At 39.8% G+C, this 14,461-nt stretch overlaps 1 protein-coding gene across 5 annotated transcripts in view; it reads right to left on the bottom strand.

The window, feature by feature from the left end:
- Window positions 1–14,461, bottom strand: part of SWT1 (SWT1 RNA endoribonuclease homolog) — a 42,893-nt gene that overhangs the window by 28,097 nt on the left and 335 nt on the right. For 4 of the 5 annotated variants that reach the window (XR_013954317.1, XM_080602321.1, XM_080602322.1 and 1 more), the window contains exons 2-9: window positions 13,264–13,338; window positions 6,372–6,430; window positions 4,352–5,087; window positions 2,740–2,805; window positions 2,558–2,614; window positions 1,799–1,928; window positions 1,565–1,666; window positions 50–238 (exon numbers count right to left, since the gene is read on the bottom strand). Coding sequence is in view for 4 of the 5 variants with exons in the window: in XM_080602321.1 (XP_080458447.1) it covers window positions 50–238; window positions 1,565–1,666; window positions 1,799–1,928; window positions 2,558–2,614; window positions 2,740–2,805; window positions 4,352–5,087; window positions 6,372–6,430; window positions 13,264–13,338 (1,414 nt within the window). In the remaining variant the exon portion in view is untranslated. Of the gene's footprint in view, window positions 1–49; window positions 239–1,564; window positions 1,667–1,798; window positions 1,929–2,557; window positions 2,615–2,739; window positions 2,806–4,351; window positions 5,088–6,371; window positions 6,431–13,263; window positions 13,339–14,217; window positions 14,433–14,461 lie in introns of those variants that run through there. The other variant, XM_080602324.1, reaches the window with a different exon arrangement.

Raw genomic sequence — 14,461 nt, 5'->3', positions numbered from 1 at the left:
GAACCACAAGGATTTAAGAACCCAAAACCAAATAAACTGCATATCTTACATGTTTTTTGAGAAGCAAGCTGCATGGATTGCCCCCACAATTTTGAATCTTGTTTTTTGAGACACATGTAGATAAACTGGACTGCAGGGATAGCTTTGTCCCGAACATGCTGCAACATTTTCCCCTTCTTCAAATGGTCCAACTCTTGTAAAACAACCCAGGGAATTATCAGTGCAAGTCTACCGACACCTACAAGGAAAAAAACAAAGACATTTTGAAAGATCAACTGATAATACAGTTAAATTTGAATCCAAACACCATATTTATGTAAGCTCACCCCTCCCCCCCTTTTTTTTTCCCAATAGTTTTCATTTTCAGTGCTCAGGAACACCTAGCATTAAAAAATGAACAGCTAAAGTTCCCTCTTTCTAATCTAACTTCAAACTGGAAATGTACCAATTACATGTAAAAATAACAATATTAGGCAAACAAAAGGAATAAACAATTTTAATCAAATGAATACCTTGAAAACAGTGTGTAGCAATATTGTAAAACATATTTACAGTGATTAACACTCCATCACACTCACCGTAAAACGTTAAAGCAAGGTGACAGTAGCTGAAAGTACTGGAATGAGCATGATAGTCACTATGCAAACACAAACATGAAATAAAAGAGTAATGGTTTGCACTAACTGCCAACCAGCATTCCTAAGATAGGAAGGGGAAGTATGGATATTGGACCATGGTTTTATTTGTAACTAATTCAGAAATTTTATGATTGTTTTGTTGGTCCACCCAAAACAAGTACTTCAACTGTTTTCTTTCCCATTCACATGATAAGAATACAATATTTAAGATATCCATTAACATCCATCTGCATTGCAGTAAATAGGTCAGTAACCTTCTGAACCTTTTGCGTAATGGGTCTGGTGCATGACCAGAAACTGGGAGCTGCAATATTCTTAAAAAAATGCATCTGAGCCAGCAGCTCCCAGTTTACACAACGCAACACCATTCATAACTTGGGAAAGAGAAATACAGTCTGACACACTCTTGAAAATTACTTGGACCCTTATTAAAGTTATTTTCCATTTGGCTGGAATAGGTGTATTCATTAGCTAAGAGAATCAAAGCACCACAAGCACTCTGATAAATTCAAAACACGTCTAACAACAGCTAACACGCACCATCCTACTTCTGCTAACAGTAAGTCGCTAAAACGTCACTACCACTTGTAACAGATTAAATGTTTCAAAGTATATTCTTGCAATATGTAAGACTTATTTACTTCTAAAAATTCATACACATTCCTGGGAATGTAAGTACACAAGTATAAGCATGGTAGGTACTACTTCATATCTGAACTTTCCTTAAGAGGTAGCCTGTTTGGGTTCACAGAACCAGCCACAGAAACAGTGTGAGCCTCTTGTCTCTGCATGAAACCTGATGTCTTTTCAAGGAGCCCTTTTTTTTTCTGTATTTTTGTTTTGGTTTTTGTTTGTTTCATATAGTCTGATATTCTTACATCTGTTTTTTCTTAAAATTTCTTGTTGGCCACCATGTATTCACATACCTGGTATATCCTCAGATTTCAGGGACTTGACAAACTCAAGGTGACTGATCATTATGTTTGTGTCAATCACCACTAATATGTTCAGACCAGAAGTAGAAGCCCCTGCGGAAAAAAAACAAACAAACAAACAAAAAAAACAGTTATGAGAAAATCAGTTGTATACTCTTTACTCAGGTCACTGATTTTAATGACCAGATTCAAGTAGATACCAAAGAACATAAGATCATGACATACCAGCGGAAATATTTAAATCCTGTTCTGGAAGATCTATTTCCATACTTGTAAGTTCTCCACAGGTCTGTGCTACAGACAGAGACATCCTCTTTTCAATACGAGCAACATGCAAATCTTCAACTATCTGCATCTACAATGAAAAATATGTAAACATATGAACTTAATTATGTATAAGTTATCACTTTTGAATTGTTTCCAAAAGAGATATATTTGCATTAATGGTTTTATGTTGAAACTGACTAAAACTGGAACAAAAAAATTTAAGTTGGTACAGCAAACGTAAAGCTGTGAGAATCTTCTGCCCATCCTCCACTGTAAGAAGTCCACAAAAAGACATCCAAAATATGGCCTAGAAACCTTTGTTTGTGACCTAGTACCCAAAATTTTTCTTCCATTTTCTTGCTACACAGACTGCAATTCACCTATCAGATGTTTCTCAAAAAGTATCTCTCTTCCTTCTGGAAAGTTACAGGTAGGCAAATGTGATAGCTAGAGTATGCAAGCAACTACGAAGGCCCCCAGTGCTGCAGAGAATAATAGAAATATTATACCTTTCTTTCTCAGAAATATACCTTTCTATCTCAGAAAGTTCCTGACTGGCAATACTTCACTTTAGTATTTGAAAAAAATGCTCCACATATTTAGAAGTGTAGATCATAAACCATCAATGAAGAATACTAGGGAAATCCACGGAGTTGTCTAGCCACAAAACTCCATTTTTTAATATAACTAAGAAGTGTTAAATGAAGCATTACTAACCTCTTGGTCTCCTTCTAGGTTCTCACTGCCTTGAGGGGGTGGAAAGACTTCAAAGCTCTGTAGGAAGAATTACAAAAACATACCAACACCACAAAATATCAAGGAAGACTGAGGAACAAGTGATCCCCTTATCAGGAGTTTCAGAATATAGCTCTTTAGTATTAAACAAGTATATCACTTACCTTTTGGATAGATTTTATATTCTCTCTGACTTGGTAGGAGTCAGATGTGCATGGGACCTCAAAATTCTAGAAACAAATAATAACAGAAGTAGGATACGTAACCGTCTTTCAAAAAGAATTATTTTTAGAGAACACTGAATATTGCCAAGTGAAATTAACAGGTAACGTAAAGCATGTTTTTGATATCCATGATAAAGCATCTACAACAGCATTTTAAAGGGCTTATAAGGTTGGCTTTCCTTTAAAATAAACGTAGTGGTTTACACAGTAAATTTATTTTTCCGATCTCTTGTGGGTTTCTGATTATGAACTCCTTAAAATATTTTTTTACAACAAACACTTAAAACTATTACTGAAGTATCCAATGGCTTTAAAAGTTTTTTTTTTTTTTTTTAAAAAATCCTTTAGAGTTTGTATTACAATTTTAGCAACTAAATTAACTCCAGTAAACCGGTGTTTTCTTGATCTGGGCTTCACAGTACAAGAAAGACACATTAATGGAGTTGCACAAAAGGTTATTAAGATAATTAAAGGTCTGGACTGTGTCATGTAAGGGAGGCTGAAAGAGCAGAGACTGTTCAGCCTGGAAAGGGAAGGCTGAGGGGGCTCTTATCAATATATATAAATATCTGATGGGATGGTGTAAAGAAGAAGGGGCCAGGACCTTAGTGGACTACAGACACAGCCCAAGAGGCAATGGGCATGAATCGGATGGGCATCAAAACAAAGGAAATTCCATCTGAACATTAAAGTTTTTTGTTTGTTTGTTTGTTTGTTTTTCTTTGAAGGTGCTTGAACAGGTTGCCCAGAGGGGCTGTGGAGCTGCTATTCTTAGAGATACCCAAAACAGAGATACTGGACACAGTCCTGGATAACCTGCTCTAGCTGACCTTGCTTAAGTAGAGAGGTTGGACTAGATGATCTCAAAGCACCTTCCAACCTCAATGATTCCCATTACTCTGTATGTGAATATAATCTTCCCATGTGCACAAAACGATTGCACTACTACATGAACTGAAATTTCTAAAAGTTAATGCTAGGCATGTTAAACAACGACAACAAAAAGTAAGGATGCTCAAGATAAGAAGATATGTAATTAGAGGTGCAGAAACAAACACAACTAGAACTCACAAACAAACCGTATCAGTGCCAAACAAGAATTTATGCAGGAAACATATGAATTCAGTCCTAGATCCACAAGAACAAGTTCTCCTGGCATCACTTTGCTGGCAATAAGCACCTGTTTGGCAGGGAGTTTCATTGACTCAATTTGTGCATACAGCCCTGTCAGCTCAGAAAAATATTCCGTTGACTTACACCTAAATCGAAGTAACCCAAACACCTGGCAGTAAGGTAAAGCTACGGAAGCATATGTGCAAACGCAGTCCTAACACACACGACATTTATTCTTCCAGTTTATCTAACCATTTAGCAGAGCAGAGAAGCATTTTAATGTGGTTTACGGTGTGATCAGAAAAATCCATCTAGTTGGCTATGGAAGCCTGTTTGAATTCTGCAGGACAGTCAGCCTACATAAAAACCACCAGCCATTCAGAAAACCTGCCTGGAACAACTATCTGCATAGTAACAGAAATAACTGTGTTCTTGTTACCTGCTTAAAACATACTGCTGGGGCTTCAAAGTCTGTTTCCTCAGTCCTTGAATTACCAGCAGCTTGATGAGAATCAGCATCCTGTTTTTTCCATTTACAACAGTCCCATCGTTGAGGTGTTTCAGTTGATGGTGTACATTTATTAGCTTGCCGATTTTTCTTAGAAAACTCCTCATATCGTTCTTCATACTCTTCTTCACAAGTCCTAGATAATTTATTTGACTTCTGAGTGAAAGGCCTGTCATCATGCACATCTGTGGATGTGCTAGGTGACTTTTTTGGAATTCTGACATATTCACTCCATTTTTTGTCTCTGTCTGCCTTTTTATGGGGAACATGCAAATCATATACAGATGACTTAAATTTTTCCAACATAGTTTGTTCAGCTTTTGCCTTTAGTTTGCAGAGTTCAACTTTCTCTTTCCTTTTCTTCACCACCTTGTCCCTCTGAACTGCAAAGCTATGCCAGAGTCTTTTTCCTTCTGTTCCATCAAAAGGACCTTTGTTGTGATTTTCCCTGCTAGTAGTCACTACATCAGCGGTGCTTGCACTTTTTCCACATTTAATTTCTTTGGATTTAAATTGTATAACTATTCTCTTTCGCTTTTCAGATTGGATTAAAGAACTGTCTGTAGTTCTGCTTCTGTTTGGAGATTTTCCTTGGGATCTTCCATCAGCACCACTCTTAGAACTTTGGTATCGTTTCTTCCCTTGCCCATCTTCCTCTGTTTTGAATCTACAGAAATGTTACCAAAAAAAAAAAAAAGCTCAGTTGATATAATAGAACAAAAATCAAAGAAACAAACAAGCACAACTGTGCTTGATTTTGGCAGTTACAACTACGAATTTATGAGTAGCACATTGGTGTGTCCTTAACCATGAGCAACATCTGTCCTTTAAAATAACTTCATACAGCACTTTTGGTATATACATCTTTATCAGCTGTACAGCAGTTTCAATTTACCAAATTGAGAAAAGATTTTTTTGCATTTTACTACCTCTTGGTTTGAGAGTTGCCCTAATGCAGTCTAGTTCCATCTTACCACATTGGCAAGTTTTAATGGTGTTTTAGTGATGCATAAGGTGTGTCACCCTAAAATTCAAGTATGCAGCAGTCTTGGTCACACAGTGCCAAGCACTTAATGGCTTTCAAACAGTGCAGGTTAAACAGGCTGAGTAACTTGGAAAACGAATGACTGAGGGAAATACATTAACATTCTACAGGAATTATGACAGGAAGACTGAATAAGAATCTATTTCTTGTAAGAGCAGAGAAAATACTCAATGAATTTATGATACACTAGGTTTAAAATACCCAAAAAGTTTCTGCCCTACTCTATAACAGTGTTATCAAAAGTACTGGAGCAGCAAAGGCTGTTTAGGCAACTTGTGTAGGACAGGTTACTTAAATGCACTGACAAGCATGCAACAAGATTTTGCCACAATTAAGAAACAATCCAAAGCTTTACCATCTCAGGACTCATGAGACCATTCTTACCTTGCATCAAATAGTTTTTGAACGCTGTTTACACATGCTATTAAGGTGAAAGATTGCTTTCTTTGCCTTGGAATCAGCTACTTCACACATCTGGAGAAATCAATGATTTCAGGACTACAGAGCATCTATTAAAAGTGCTAATTTCACTGCAGAATTATCCTCCAGACTTCACTGTAGCCTTTTTTTTTTTTTTTTGCTAACAGAACATGTAATATGCAGTACAGATCAAGAAAGTAATACTCAAGACAGAAAAAAAAAAAAAGATTTTTTATGACAGTAGTGTTGGAAGGATATTAGTCCTATCTTATTAGAGTTTAAAAAATGTTTGAACCCTGTTTTCTCCACTATCTCAATATGACCATCTTAGACAGAATCCACTCATAAATGCAATGCCAATACTTCATCCGTTAAAATGCCAGATTTTACCTGAACAAGTCAAATACAAATCTTAAATTCAAATTCAATTTAAAACAATCTGATTTTTTTTTAGCAGTTCTATTTAATGACAGAGCAAAAACTTACCTGTGAAATTCTCTCTCTCCTTTCACAGTAAGATTATAAGATCCTGTGTCTTCAGAGTTCTGAAAGAAGGGAGAAAAAAAACAAGGGTTTATAGAGAAAACAGCCATAACAAAACCTTCACAAGATGGAACAAGCTATTATTTCATGCTAGATTCATTACGATTTCAAGTAAGTTAACCTTGAAAAAGGCAGATCCATACCTGTCCAGATCCAAAGAAGGTGTTTTCCTTCAACCTAGTCACGATGTGCTATATACACTATCATCTTTTGAATTGTTCTACAGTATGTGATTCCCTATGGAGTTGGATTAGATTTTCTAATTCCCTTAAGAACAGGAACCAGAGTTTGTATTTCTAAAGGTGCAGCTAATATAATAGGTTCTGTATCTAAAAGGGCTGTATAGGTGGTTAGTAGCAATTTTTTTCCCAAGGTATCATGCCATCACTTTGAACCAAATTGTAGAGCAGTTAACTGGCTTTTCTCAAGAGCTCATTACCACAGCCCCTGCTGATATCCACTCACATTACTTGTTCCTTAACAGGAAAATCCCCGATAACTCTTGGTTTGAGTGGAACTTGTTCTATTTCTTTAGCTAAAGCCTGATAACATGACAATGTAGGGCTGTTTGAATCCTTACGGCAATCTAATAAACGTATATTGTATTCCACCCCAGGTAAAAGCAAACCTTTCCTGGTCCTCAGGTTGTAATGGGACCATGAAAACATATCCTTGGTGCCTAAGGCACTGTGGTGGGTACACTCCACTCCTGTACTTGGCATAAGTCCTGCTCAGGCTTATGAGCGGCAGTAGGCCTCAATGAAATCGCTCCTTGAAGGGATAGCTCGTTAGCAATTGAGCCCCAGGCAGAGCTCATGCCAGGGCACAACCTGATAAGGAATCTGAGATGGACTGGAGTCAATCACTTCATTCAATGAATATGAAAGGAAAAGCCATCATGGCATCATTCCTCTGTTACCTCCAGAATTTGGTGAAGTCTGACACTGTTTCACCCCCCTGTTGAGGACTAAGGGTGGTGGTGGTGGTGAATTGCACAACTTCAATCCTAAACAAATCGGCAAAAAAACTAAATCCTGGAAAATTACTGACTAAAAGACAACGGCCTCGCAATCACACAAATAGTGATCCCAAACAAGAACTCCTGGAACTCTCCAGGGACTGCAGTGGTCTGCACCCTCCATCTCCCCCTGAGCTGTGGGGACTTCAGGACACCCCTGAGGAGACGCGCATCGCAGGGCTGACCCTTTGAGGAACAAGCTCCTCTGTGGGACAAAGCAAGAAGGAGGCTGAGTAATTCACTCCCAGCAAGGGAGTAGGGATACCCCTGAGGGGATGTACATCTCAGGGCTGAACTTGAGGAACAAGCTCTCCGCAGACCAAGAGGAAGGCTGAGTAATTCACTCAAGGGGATATTTGGGAAGCATGTGACTGCATTTTTAACCCCCCTCCCTGGACCCTGTGGTAAGTCCCAGGTGAACCTTGCCATTCGCAAATCTTTAAGTTGGTGTTTCTACTGTAGCAAATGTCTTTAGATCATTGTGTTAACTAACTACTACTTAGATACTGATCAAGTGCTGTCAAAATCACATCCCTGCCCATGGCAGGTGGGTTGGAATTAGATGGGGTCCCTTCCAACCCAAACCATTCCATGATTAAATCTAACTTTATTTGTTTTAATGGTATATAATAAATCTTCAATTGCTGCTACATTAGAGTTGTGCAAAATCTAATTCCATGACAGGCACCATCTAAGGATGAGCCACTTGTTATAGACAGTAACAGAGGTGACAGCAGTATGTAACGGTCTGGTATTTTCATTCAATTTATAATAATCTATTGTCAAATGCCAGGTGCTATTAGGCTTATGAACAGGCCAGACAGGGGAATAACATGGGGAATGAGTTTTCTGAATAATACCGCATCATTCTAAATCCCAAACATGATACCGTTGTACATGAGTTAAGGTACTTTGCGACAATTTACTTGCGGCCTGCAACAGAAAAGCAGTAGACCCTTCATCTGATATTTCACCCATGGAGATTACTAAGTTTTGAGTTAGAGGGTTTGGCACCCAAGTACCTAAAGGAGCCTCAATGCTCTGAGATTTTAGTGTATCTGTACCTAATACGCTTAAAGGTCCTACTGCAACAACAGGTCTTTAATTGGGCAGAGTCAGTTTTATCCTGGCTACGGGAAGCTCTTGCCTTTTCCCAACAATTCCTGTGACAGAAATTCTTGAGTTTTCACAATTAATCCAAGAGCATTCTCCACCCTGGATTGGTATTGAGGCCCCCATATCCATGAGAAAAGAGACAATATAATTATCATTTACCTTTAGCAATATAGAAGGACTGTTGCTAATATTAATTCCAACAATTTCAGCCACTTGGGACAGTTCATGGGAACTCCAGGGGCTTGAGTTGAGGAGTTCTTCTGTCAGTTTCAAGACAGAAAGGCCAGGGAATCAGGTAGAATATTATCTGGGGTCAGAAAAGAGGAAGCAGATGGAACAAGGCTGTCTGGCACCCTTTCAGCATTCACACCAGGGGTCTGAGCACAACTGCAACCCCTCCTGTGCTTATCCCATAATCTCAGTAAGAGAAATGTAGGCATTTTATCTAAATGACCTGATGTAAGACCTACCTTCACAGAAGACCACATGAAGACCTCAGTCTAGGTCTCCATCCCATCTATCAGAGAGTCTACTATAACGCCAATTAATTTCAACATGGAATTTAGGAACATTTTGTCCCTTATGGGGATTTCCTTTTGACATTTGGACAGCCCTAGCCTTTTTTTCCCTGTGGCAAGTAGCTGAGTCAGGATTATTTTTGATGAAAGATGTCGTTTTGCAGCTCTCAAGACGTTATATTACTCCAAGTCTGGGCTCCACTATGTAACATGCATTTATTTGCCTTAGAGCACACGATATTGAATTTAATAAAGAGAACACATTTCGACCGACCCCTGCATTGGGATTTTAAAGAACTATTCTGTTTCCTAGGAATTTCTGTCCAGCTTTATCCTGATGAAGCATGAGAGCCCCTGCTCCCAATTTGCAGAACTGTCCCACCTATCCTAACTAGTCCTCCACTGAATATTTGGAATATCGTAGGGATATCCGCCTTAGCTGATATGCAGTGTAACTGGCAGCAGTCACTGTGACCTGAGGTGGTGGGGGAGCACCTCTGTTGACAGGAGGGAGTTGTACCATGCAAGTTTTAATGACAGGGATCAGAGACTATGTTATCTTGGTTAGTTCAAATAAGGATGCGGGGGCAGACAATTCAGCCTCAGAGTCAGCATGATCCTCCTCATCAGCACGATCCTCCTCATCAGCACATGCATATTCTTTCAAGGATTTCACTCTCTGAAACTGGACATGTATGCTCTTGTTCTAACCAGCATAAAGCCAGAGGTCTGAGATTAGTTTCTTAGTTGTTTTTCATATGACTACGGGATTCAAATGGCAGCTGCTTGTGTTTTGCCATCTTCAGATCACTGTAAAGCAGCCCACGAGTCTGTTTCTTTTCTTCTAGAAACTTTAGTTTCTAGTTATCACAAAAAAAAGTGCCTACAGTAGCAATTGGCTCTGCAAAAAGCCCAATGAAAGGTCCCTTCTGCTCCTTTTACATTTATGACTTTCTTGACACCTCTGAAATCCTTCTTGCAGGATTTCCCAATTACAATTCTCACCTACTGAACTCCCATCCCCTAGACACTTTCTTTCCCTTATATTCTATCCCACTTTGCTATTTTTTCCACAGCCTCCCCCCACGTATCCATGACTTGTGTATTTCACAAAATCCCCTTTCTGACACCAATTAAGGTCCAAGGTGTGGAGCCACCCAGCCCACGGGTATACAGAGATCACAACACTGAGTTCAGGTAGAACTGTTCGGTTACCAGTTAGGGGGAACATTTTGAAACCAGTTGCACAGGCTTGGTTAGGAATACAGATAGTCCCCAAACAAAAAAATTGAACAGTTCTCGGTTAGAAGGCAGTTATACTACTGCTTGGCATATCCGTATTGTCAGCTGTGTCACATTAGTGTCAGAGATCAACTGGAATGCAATTTGATCAGGTCAGAACAGAAGCAGTTCGCTACTGCAGCTACAGAAGAGAACACAGAGCAGCCGAATGACAGGCTCTACTGATACAAACTCTGCCCTCCGCTGATATGACTTCTGACCAGTTAGTTTATATACCTTTGGGTTATACGACTCAGTTTTTGCAGAACTACAGCAGAATGTAGTAAGTTACAACAGGGAAGGGTAACATACAGAATACTTCAGATAAGGAAGCTGTAGACGGTACATCCTTTTACAAATAATTCAATCCTTCAGCTATTGGGTCATGATGACTTGGCAAGGCCATTAGGTCACTGCTGCAGACATTTTCCTAAGCAGAGAGGCTTGCAAAGGCCTAGGAGGCATTAGCTAGTTTGCTTGTACATTAGAAAGCACTTAAAAAATAAAAGGGTTACAGAAACCAGTGGAGCCCTAAGGAAATTAAAGAAATCTTGAGAACTTCTGACTGTGGCTGATTCTAGAGTTCCAACAGCAGAAAAAGCAAAGACATCATAAAGTAAAAGGCTGTTACAGGCTGCTGCCATGCAGAATCATGTCATGTAACTTGCTGCTGGAAGTGCTACTCAGCTCACCCGATTATAATCAAATAGGAATCAAAGTGTTTCATTGGTTTATTAACAATTTGATTAACTGGCAATCAGTGAGCTAAATGCTCAGAATCAATACCAACAAAGTCAAACCATAATAAAATTACAAAATGATACAAGATTAAATGATTTGGTACCAAAAAGTTTTAATCTCACAGACCTACATGACATACAGTGGCACAGTTATTTACACACGCATGCTGCTGGAGATGCAGGAGCTCCAGCCCTGCGCACAGCCGTGCCACTTCTTACAACCCCCTAATGTACACAGGGGTGAGAAGGGCCCCCGTGAGCTCACGCACACACCCCCACGGTGTGCAGCCCTACGGGTTGCACCCCATACCATCATCCCACCAGCTGGAATGAAGGTCACTGGGCATCTGACCCGGAGGGTGCTCCATCAAGGCTAGGTGGAGGCTGCGATGCTGGTGGGGCCACAAAATCAGTAGTAAGTTCTACAGCTTATCTGTTACTGCTTTCTCACTTCAGGTCTCTTCCCCTTCACCTACAAGTTCTTGAGATTTTTTTTTAAATACTTCCTTTCAACTTAAACCCTTCTTTTCTCAGAAGTCTCTTGATCATTCCCTGATTTTCATTTAATTTGGTCATCTTAAGCAAACTTTCCTACTATGACTTTCCTCTTAGCATTACTAGTCTTGGGTAAATGTCCTCTTAGAACAGACTGTTTTAGATGTTGTATTTACACACAATTTACAATCACATGGCAATCATATCAATCATATCGTCTGTTGTTATGCAAGCCACATTACCAAGAGGTGGCAGTGCTGACTCTTCCAGACAGCTCTATTTAAAGCCGTTCTAAATTATCCTGTAACAAGTGTCCTTTCATTCATACTTCCTGAATTATATGCCAAACTATTAAATGCCAAAAGGCATAAAATCTTTTGTAATCCGCAGTCATAGTTACACCACACAAAAACAAACAAAAAAACCACAAACACCCTACAATTGTACCCAAATATGACGCCATAGAAATAGCTTACCCTTTCATCTGTATGAGCCAAAGATCTCTTATCCGTACTATGATCACACTAAAGATCCACTTGCTACTATTCAGAAGTTTCCTTATCATTTTGCTATTAATAGATTAGGTTCCCACTGTTCTTTGCACTAGGTCAATGCTTGCATGTAGCAATATTTAACTTTGGCCCAAATAGACTGCAGACATGCAATAGTGAACTCGGTACTCTTTGAATTGGTATAGGCATTAGTAAAGGCAATACAGCTGTAGTAGGAGGTTTCAAGCAAAATCTTTAACCTTTGTACTATAGAAGAAAAAATAAAAACGGCAAAGCCTTAGAGTAAGCTAATATTAAAAGACAAATGGAATAATAAGGAATTTGGAAGAAAAAACAGACATTTGGCTTTGAACTGTAATTTCTACATGGGCAAAAGGTTTCTAATGTGTATAACTCAGTTTATAAGGCCACAATATCACATTCATCAACAAACACTTGTAAATATTTGTTGAAAGATAAGACAGTATGATAAGACAAAAGCACTCGCCTTTCATATATGCTTTACGAAAACCAAAGGAAAAATCTAGCAAACTGAAGCATGGATTTATTAAATTACTGGTTTATTGGCTATATATTACACTAGTAGTAGGAAATCTTTCCAGAAGTTCAAATGAACAATCAAAAGATCAATGGGAAGCTACATACAAGCATAACCAAAATGATTATCAATGATTATTTTACACACACACAACACACCCTACAATATACTAAGAATCTACATACAATTTTAGTCATTGCTTTGAATCTCATTGGTTAAGAGGAAATACCCAAGAGTCACTTGTTAAAATATTGCAACTAATCATAAGTTATATATATATATGAGCCAAGATAATGAACAACCCAGGAAAATGGTAGTAGTTTTGGTTACAGATTTCAGCTCTGCATTCCTCACCAGGAAGTTACACTTAAAAAAAAACAACTCACAACTTCCGACACGTATTCCACCCAGAGGCTCTAGAGAAAAACATATACCAGCTACCTGACTAGAACTTAGTAATTATCTGACAAATTCAGTCCTCCTGCTGTTTTTAGTGGTCCTACCTTTCATTGTAAAGTTTGATTCATCCTTCCATAACAAAACTGCTAAATAATTCGTGTTCCTCCCTTGAACATGGGCATATGATTAAAAAAAAAAATTAATACAACTATTCCTACTTTGTCATCCTGGCCATCCAAACTGTCCTCCTTTCCAGTTAATTTCTTCAGTTTCTTTTTAGGCATCTTCAAACCCTAAGGGAAAAAAAAATAAGTGTTAGTATTATTATTTACTTCAAATTTTAACCCTTACTGGTATAGAAATAATTTAACTTCATTATGAAAAAAAAACAACTTTGTTTTCTCTTCCAAGTACGAGCCACAGCAAATTTGAACAGTGTTGACAATCCATATCTCACTGACAAAACTACCCAGAAGAAAGGGTGGCCATTCCTTACTCTACTATCTGCTTCCGAGATGTAGATTTTCTACTAGTAAACATACCAGACGAGCAGAGGCTAACACCCTTTTATAGCCTTTATTATAACAGTGAACTTTTAAAGCAGTTCCAACTCTAATTCTTGCCTTAGACTCCCCCCTTCCCAGGAAGGAAGATGTTATATGACACAGGGCCCTTTGGATGCTGAGCGACAGAACTACACGCGAAGCAATACCAAATTTGCCATGACTTACTACAGAATTGAAATACTAGTTTTTGCCAATGATAAGCAAAGAGCAGAACTGGATGACAGAGAGGAACAGTAAACAGTTGCTAAAGCTCAAGTCAGTTAGGTCTCTCACTGTAAAGAGACTAACAGGGAAATCTGCTCCACAAACAAGTCTCACCCTGCTGTCACACCAGGACAATGCCTTCGCCAGGCTGCCCCCCTGGTCCAGCCGCCCAAGGAACACAATTAGTGCTCCCTCAAACCGTGTATTTAACACAGGCTGAGCCTGGGAGACCTCCCTGCTCCCTGGTGAGCTTGTCACCTCCTTACTTCTGCCCCAAACCTGGACGTGCTGCCTCTCCGACCGTGCCTCGCCCCAGCTCGACGCGCCCCATGCGAGCAGCGCAGCGAGGAGCTGGACGAGCCTCGTGCCTGGCGCGGCGCTCTGGGGGCACAAGCCGCTCACCCCCGCCGACGAGGCCAGCGGCGGGCGTGGAGGGCCGTAGGAAAGCTTCACCGCCCGCTCCCAGACCCCGCAGCCGGCTTCCCGAAGCACCAGCCAGCCGCCGGCGGAGCGGTGCCGCAGCAACTGTTGAAGTAACCGCGGCCGGAGCCTCCCCTTAGCCGAGGCCCAACAAGTCCCAGCAGCGCCTGCCCCGGCCCTCGGGGCACGAACCGAGCGGCCTCCCCCCGGCCCCGGCCCCGGCCCC

Source organism: Anser brachyrhynchus, assembly GCF_964034855.1.
Source record: "Anser brachyrhynchus genome assembly, chromosome: 8".
In the NCBI taxonomy this organism is placed as follows: Eukaryota; Metazoa; Chordata; class Aves; order Anseriformes; family Anatidae; genus Anser; species Anser brachyrhynchus.
Note: the sequence above shows the minus strand (reverse complement) of the source record. Positions and strands in the feature narration are given on the sequence as shown.